The sequence below is a fragment of the Musca vetustissima genome, unplaced genomic scaffold (genome assembly GCF_032173495.1).
Source record: "Musca vetustissima isolate MV318-11 ecotype Yass unplaced genomic scaffold, APGP_CSIRO_Mvet_v1 utg126576, whole genome shotgun sequence".
NCBI lineage: Eukaryota > Metazoa > Arthropoda > Insecta > Diptera > Muscidae > Musca > Musca vetustissima.
In genome coordinates this window covers 1-7,964 of record NW_026886634.1, presented here as the reverse complement: position 1 = coordinate 7,964, position 7,964 = coordinate 1, and the positions used below count along the sequence as shown (strand labels likewise).

The 7,964-nt window shown below is 34.4% G+C and overlaps 1 protein-coding gene across 1 annotated transcript; it reads right to left on the bottom strand.

Annotated features, from left to right (window-relative positions):
* Positions 1-5,922: 5,922 nt before the first annotated feature.
* LOC133334107 (uncharacterized) lies at positions 5,923-7,794 on the bottom strand. The gene has a single exon (XM_061542404.1). The coding sequence runs from the start codon at positions 7,792-7,794 to the stop codon at positions 5,923-5,925; it is 1,872 nt and encodes a 623-aa protein (XP_061398388.1).
* Positions 7,795-7,964: the final 170 nt, after the last annotated feature.

The following is a 7,964-nucleotide window of genomic DNA, read 5'->3' as shown; positions in this document are numbered from 1 at the left end:
GAAGGAAAACTAACAGCTATAATGAAGATAAAACAGCTCCAAATTTGAAGAAATGTAAATTTGCCTTTATTTCTAATTTTTATTTTTCGAAAACGTTAAAAAAAATTTGACAACAATGAATTTATTTTCTACACATTGCCATATTGAAAATTTGTTAATTCAGTATCATTCAATTTTGATTTTGTGCATTAACAACACATAAAAATGAGGATAATGTACAAGTTAATTTGAATTACAAGCTCTAATGCGAAATTAAGGCTGTGCATATCTCTAGGCTATAAGTTTACATATTTTGAATGTCATAATGTCATACTAAAAAGTACGAGCATGCCCGTATAGTTCCTCTCGATAATAATAAATGTCAATATTCTATCGTAAGACCAGTAAGGAAAGTAGTAAAGTCGGACTGGGTCGACTATATGATACCCTTCAACACTTTGGGTATGTCGTACATATGTATCCTTACACTTGCATGTTAATGTTCCTTCGAAGGAACATACTCATGTTTTTCTGCAACCTATGATAAATTTAATTTCATTCGGGCAGATTTAAAATCGTCTGCGTACCATGGGACAAATTTATGAAAAACGATTTACAGTAAAATTGATACACGCTATTCGGTATGCCGCACTGTTCAAAATTTAATCTCAATCAGACACACGTTCGAAATACATATGGAAGCTATGGTTGCATCTGCATGTATTTCAACAAAACATAATAACGTCATTCAAGTCTCAATTTGATACGTTGTGCAATATTTCGTGTTAATCGGACAAACATTAGGAGTTTGGTGCACCATTTACATTAAGTCGGACGAAAATATATATGGGAGCTATATTCAAATCTGAACCGATTTTCACGAAATCTCATACCCGTCTTTCAAGACTCAATTCAGTACGCTATGAAAAATTGTCGTGTATATCGAAAGATATATAGGGACTTCGGTGCACCATTTACCTTTTATCGGACAAAAATACACATGAGCTATATCTAAATCTGACCCGATTTTCACGAAACTTAGCACACATCATTTTAGGCTTATTTCAGTACTCTGTGCCAAATTTCGTGCAAATCGAAAAATATTTAAGGACTTTGGTGCCCTATTTACCTTAAATCGGACGAAAATATGTATGAGAGCTATATCTAAATCTGAACCGATTTTCACGAAACATAACACACATCATTATAGGCTCAAGTCAGTATGCTGTGCCAAATTTCGTGCAAATTGAAAGAAATTTTTTGAGGACTTTGGTGCTATATCTAAATCTGAACTGATTTTTCCCCATTTCAATAGGGTTCGTCCTTGGGCAAATGAAGTGTCAAATTTCATCCAATTCGAATAATAAATGCGACTTGTACTTTGTTTAAAATTTAACATAAACAGACAGAAGGACAGACGGACATGCATAAATCGACTCAGAAAGTGATTCTTCTTCAAACTGTAAAATTACTTGTACATATCTTTACTGAGTGAATTTTCCCAATAAGATTTTTCAATACTCAGTAATAAACCAGTGAGCGGAGCAGTATAGTCGGACAGGGCCGACCATATGATACCCTACGCAACTTCCACGAAAATCTAACTTTCGGTGGTTCTATATTCTAAGCATGGGTTGTGTTGTGATGTTCGGTTTTCAATAGTGGCCTATAGCTCGATTCGAAAAAAAAAAACACAACAAATTAAGTTTTTGGTCCACTTTATTTTAATATTATAATCTGATCATCGCCGAAAATTTAGGCGTTGTTCTTGACCATAACTGGAACCTCACGGAACATTTCAAAGCGATCAGCGCTATATTTCCGGTAATGGGTTACTAAATAATATATGAATACGTAAGTACCTATAAATATTTAAGTGTAGCTCCCACATCCGAGTACATACGACAACATAATTGGTATCAATTTAAATGTCAAACACTCATCTTGGATATACTATCAACTTCTCGGGTCTAGGTCCTTCAGTGGTAAATCTATACGCTATAGATTTTTTAGCCCACGGTTGCTAAAAAAATTATACTATGCAAATATTAAATCAAATCTTCAAGATTGTAAGCTGTAGAAGATATGTTCAATATTTTCGTTATCTAATTTGAAAAAATTACAATGTGCAAAATCATTTAAGAATTTCGATGCGAACATGCGAGACAGACACCGATGAACGGATACCTTTTAATAAACTTTCTTCCAAAGGTACTTGTGGTCTAAACGATCATTAGTGTGTAGTTTTGTAGACACAATCTAACATTTGCATGTATTTTCAAATTGGACTTTCAATTCGCTTTCCTAGTACTATAATAATTATATAATACAACTCTTTAATCTGAAGGTCAGGTGTTTTCTTCTGCGTCATAAAATCCAGCAAAATTTCGGCTCGTCAAAGAAACTACGCAAATTCCTAGAATGAACATTATTATTCGTGAAAAAAACTTCGTTTGTTATCTCCACAATATAACGATACAAAAGAGAATTGGATAGATTGGATTTTATTTGAAAGTTCGCAACAAAAGTTTAACGGCGCATTTTATATGCAGTGGGTAGTATGTGAGAGGTGGTTAGTGACTAAAGGTACCATCATTGGCGTTAAACAGGGAGTCTTTAACATTTCGGTTTTTTATCAACCACATGGGGTTAAATAACAGACCAAACTTTAAGAACAACGATAACTACAACAACAGAAGCAGTAGAAAAAAATAACTTTAAATGTTAACATTTTGTTCCGCTTGAGACGACAATGGCAGTTGCAAAAGAAAAAAAAAACACACACAAAAAGCAAAAAACCCAGGCTTAATTTGAAGCCTTTAACCATCACCCACCAACCACAATGAACCAAAATAACAACAACAAAATCTCATAAAAAAGGCTTACTGGGGGAAAAGTTTTAATAAAGTTTTTCCTTTTCTTTTCTTCATCATCATCATACAATGCAGGGGCTTGGCCATCTTTTAGCCATGTGCCTCTGTCATGGCCGCAACGGAATAAATTTATGCAGGCTCACTGTACTCCTACACCGCACACTCGCTCGGTGCCGTTGCTTCTTCTTGTACTTTTTTCTGCAGTGTTCTTGGTTTTTGGAACTGAACTGAAACATACCTTAATAAAATAATAGACACAATTTTCTTTTCATAAATATTTCAAACAGCCTGGATTTTGGTTTGGGGGATGGGGTAGGACTTTCCGCTGTCGTCGTTGTTGTTCTTGTTATAAGATCCCTTGGAAAATGTATCTTAATTTTGTTTGGGCAAGGGCAAACAAGAAAAAATAACACACGACTGCTAAAAGTTTTCCTTTTGAGTTCTGGTGTTGAAAAGGAGGTGATAGCAAATGTTTTCGTCTTGGCTTGTTATTTCAATATTTTTTCGTTCCTTTCGTTCCTACAGCTTTGCTTTGCTTTTCGGCAGAAATAACTTTAAGTCAATATTTGTATGAAATTTGCTCATCACTGGCAGCAATGACTGAAATAATAACCGAATTGAAATGTTAATATTCATTCATAAGCACGAGTAAAATATAATGAATGCTGTGTAAATAAATTGTAAAAACTTTGGCATTGATATTGTACGGCTGGATACCGTTTTGGAATTCGGTAAAATACAAAATCAACAAGAACAACAACAAAAACAACTAAAAGAAATTATTTGAATTAATGAAATGTTTTTGGAAAAAATAAATGGTCTACACACTTATCTCCAAAATGTTTGAGGTTTGTAGGGGACTTATTCTGTTTAGCATTTTATGGAAGAGGATTTTTTTTTGTAGAAATATTGTTATTTCGATTAGAATTTATTAACCATTTGAATAACATATTTGAAAATATAGCAACAATGAAATCTATATATCCGACGACTTCGAATTTTGGCAAACCTCAACCGTAGAAATTAGTAAATTTTAAAATGACAGTTACACTCTTATTCGAAATTAATATTCCAATCCCACATGGCACTATGCCACAGCGAGAAGAGTGACTACATATTAACAATGAAGTTTCTAAAGACTTTCGATGTAATGAATAATGGGAGGGATTTTTAAATAGAGGATATACCAAATGTCGACCATTACCAACATTTTATTCAAGATGATTTTTTGTTATAGAACACTCCAAAAATACTATATTTTGTACCTATCGGCCATATTTTGGATCCTTGCTGCACCATTTACTTTAAATCAGAAGAAACCAGTAAGGAAAGTTGTAAAGTCGGACGGGGCCGACTATATGATACCCTTCACCACTTTCGATATATCCAACAGATGATACCTAAAAGACGTCGATTTTTTAAAGGACCAGGGACAAAATGAATTCATAATTTTAAACCAACTTCTAGTTTATTCTAACGTACTGGAGACGTTGTGGAAAGTTTGTGTCAATTTTGTGTAAAATCGGACGACACTATTTACACTAAATCGGACGAATATATATATATATATATATATATACTAGCTGGACCCGTGGCGCTTCGCTGCACCTACTAAAGTTATCAACGTTAATTTTGAATACCAACCAATATGCAGCTTCAATATATACTAATTATAAGGGTTGAAATTAGGTAAATCCTGGTATTTATATGATCTCATTAACACTACAAATAACGACACTTAATAGGATAAATAACTATTTTGCACATCTTAAGATCGATCATTACCCGACATTTAACGTGTCTACGGCGGGTGGCCAAAAGATTTATAATTTCTTTCAATATTTTTGTCTGTTTTTTAACCAAACAACATTTTTGTCAAAATAAACATGATTTCACAAACTGATAAAAATAAAAATTGTAATGTCAATCATTTCTTTTTATTTCAATACACATATTGTACATATGTTTGTATTTTATGTACATATAGCTTAACCCGGTGCGATTCGGTGCCTTTATGATAGGAAAAAAATATGTCAAATTTATATAAATAAAAAAATCTATATTTTTTTAGGTTTGGATTTATTGAGTATATTTTTCTTAATTCGTTAATTTCTCGCTTATAACAAACTATCAACTACGTTAAATACATGTTTTATAATTTTCTTAATACTAATATTATTATCTTAATTATTATTCTAATGCTTTTGGATAGACGATGTTTTTAGTTTTTCCGTCAGGAGCATAAATAAAAAGATTTGACGGATTTCCCACTCGGGAGCATGCAACATAAAGCTGACCATGTGAGAAACACGGATTTTCTAAATTCAATCCACATACTTTAAGAGATTGGCCTTGAGACTTATTAATTGTCATTGCAAAGGCTAATCGAACAGGAAACTGTAAACGTTTAAAGTTAAATGGAAGTTCGGACGTTATCATTGGAATTCGTGGTAGCATTACGTTTTCGCCTTTATATTTTCCAGTTATGATTGTCGCTTCGATTATGTTATTGTGTAATTTTTTCACAGCAAGCCGAGTTCCATTGCATAGCTTTGGAGGATCAATGTTTCGCAATAAAACGATAGGTACACCAATTTTCAATTGCAACACATGTGGTGGAAAACCTGGAAGATCAAGTGAATTTAGGAATTCAATTGGATAATTGACGACATCATTTTCTTCCATTACGGTATCTATTGAATTATAAGTTTTTATACTTCCACCGATTCTATTCAGGATAATGTTGTTTATATAGTTAACGTCAACATTTTTAGCAGCCAATAATGCACGTTCACATAACCATTGCGTATTTGTGAAATTACGGTCTATATTTGGAAATATGGAAATAATTAGATCTTCAATAGATTGTGTCAGTTTACAAAAGTCGGGCGGAAATGTAATGCAATTTGTTGCTGGATTGACTGGAATTTTTCCATTTCCTAAATCTAGCAATTGCTTAGAAAATTGTAAAGCTGATGTATCGTTTTGTAGAGCTACACGCATATTTGTAGTTAATTTAAGAGTTTTAACATGACTCCAAAGAGAAGATGATTTAAGGCATGCATTCAATTCATCGGCTGGTGTTCCGCAAATCCTGTAAGGTGCGGTGAAGGGCTTCTAAAGATTTTTTGTGTGCCATGGTGCATTCATCCCATACTATGATTTTGCACGTTTGTAAAACTTTACCGATTGATGAATTCTTTGTGATGTTGCATGTGTAATCCTCAGAAAATTGCCATTTTAATGGTAATTTCAGTGCAGAGTGTGCAGTTCTTCCACCATCCAAAAGTGTTGCGGCAATTCCTGAAGATGCAATAGCTAACGCAATATTACCTTGAGACCGGACACTGGCTAAGATCAGTGAAATTAGAAATGTTTTTCCTGTTCCACCGGGTGCATCTATGAAATATAAACCACCGGTTTGGTTTATTATAGCATCCATTACATAATCGTAGACATTTTTTTGCTCAGGTTGTAACTTTGGCAAATTTTCTCCCAGATAAATTTCCAATTCTTGTGGATGGTAATCGGTTTCTCGAATTAAATCTCTTTCATAGGGATCACTAATGGGACGAATTGGGGCGATCATTCCAACTTCAATGAGAAGTTTATTTTTAATTTCCATACATCTGTCTTCTAATAAAATTAAGCATTCATTAAAAATTGTATCAGAATATTCCATTGCTGGATCATTATTATCAGCTCTATGTTGATGCAATATATCTTCCGCCATATCCTCCTTGAATTTATCCCAAAGTAATTTTGGATTAGATGGTGAGCAAGTAACCAATATAATTGCAAATAATGCTCTTAATTGGCGTGGATGCCTTGTAGCCGAAGCTTCCGCAAGTGTCGTTTCCCAATGATCATCGTTTTCCAGCAATTGCAATTTTTGACACGCCTCACGATACGTTGCACATATTTGGCCATCCACTGTGCGCAAATTTTCAAATGATGTTGGTCCACGAACGTTTATTAGAAGCATTCTTAAATAGAAGCATTCTGCATTCTGAGGATGAACCGTATATATCCTACCCATAGCATCTGTGGAATAAAGATTTTCCCATCCTTCAACTGCTTTTCCTTGTTTACGGCGTTGGAATTTTTTTGATGATGCGTTCCAAGTAAAGTATGTTGGGACTTCAGCATAAAGCAAGGTTTTGGCAAACAAATCATTTCTACATAAATCGAAAAATGATGTTAATGTTGTACTTGGTGGTGATAAGGCTCTTTCTTGTGCATTTGCCTCAGTAAAATACACACGTTGTCCATTTTCAAGATGTACTGCAAGATGAACAACAGTTGGATGACGTTCATGTATTGGAAATCCTAAAATTCGCCAAACTGCTTCATTGCTGCTGATATATCGAGCCATTTGATAATTCGTTACTTCATCATTTGGATTTCGGAAGGAAAATACTGCCATGTCGGATCCTTTGTTGACGTATTTGCAAACGTATTTAATTGATTTTACCGAACTGCAATATTCTACGTTGATATGTGCCTTAAATGTTTTTGAAAGTAACGGACAATACGGTACTATCCAGCGGTTATCAATATCAACGTCGATGTTGCGGGCCTTCACTGTAGTTGTTTTACCACCATCTTCCACTGATCGTCGCCGATAAAGCGGATAGCCATCAATACCCGATATAGTTTCTTTAAGCAACTGCCGGGGATACTTCTTAGTGCACTTTCCATCCACCATGCATGGAGAATTTGGATTAATGGTTCCACACGGACCATGAACCATATTTTTTATTACAATATCATGCAATTGAGGATCATTGTTGGGATCAGGTATCTCAGCTGAAATTACACTATCAATGAGATTAGGTGTAATTTTTTCAACTAACCATATTAAAATGTGGGCGTGCGGCAAACCGCGCTTTTGCCATTCGACTGAGTACATCCAACATCGTGTTTCTCCAAAAATATGCATCTTTACAATGAAGTCCATTAAAGATTTTAATTTTTGCTTGAAGACACGTGCTGTTATATCGTGTCGATGTGCTGATGTTTGCCCGCAAGATAATTCGCTAGTGATTTCCTCCCACTTCGGATTGCATTTAAACGTAATGAATAGATCAGGTCTACCATAAGATCGCACAT

Coding starts and splice junctions, on each gene's coding strand:
- LOC133334107 (XM_061542404.1), bottom strand. CDS start 7,794: ATGCATATTTTTGGAGAAACACGATGTTGGATGTACTCAGTCGAATGG.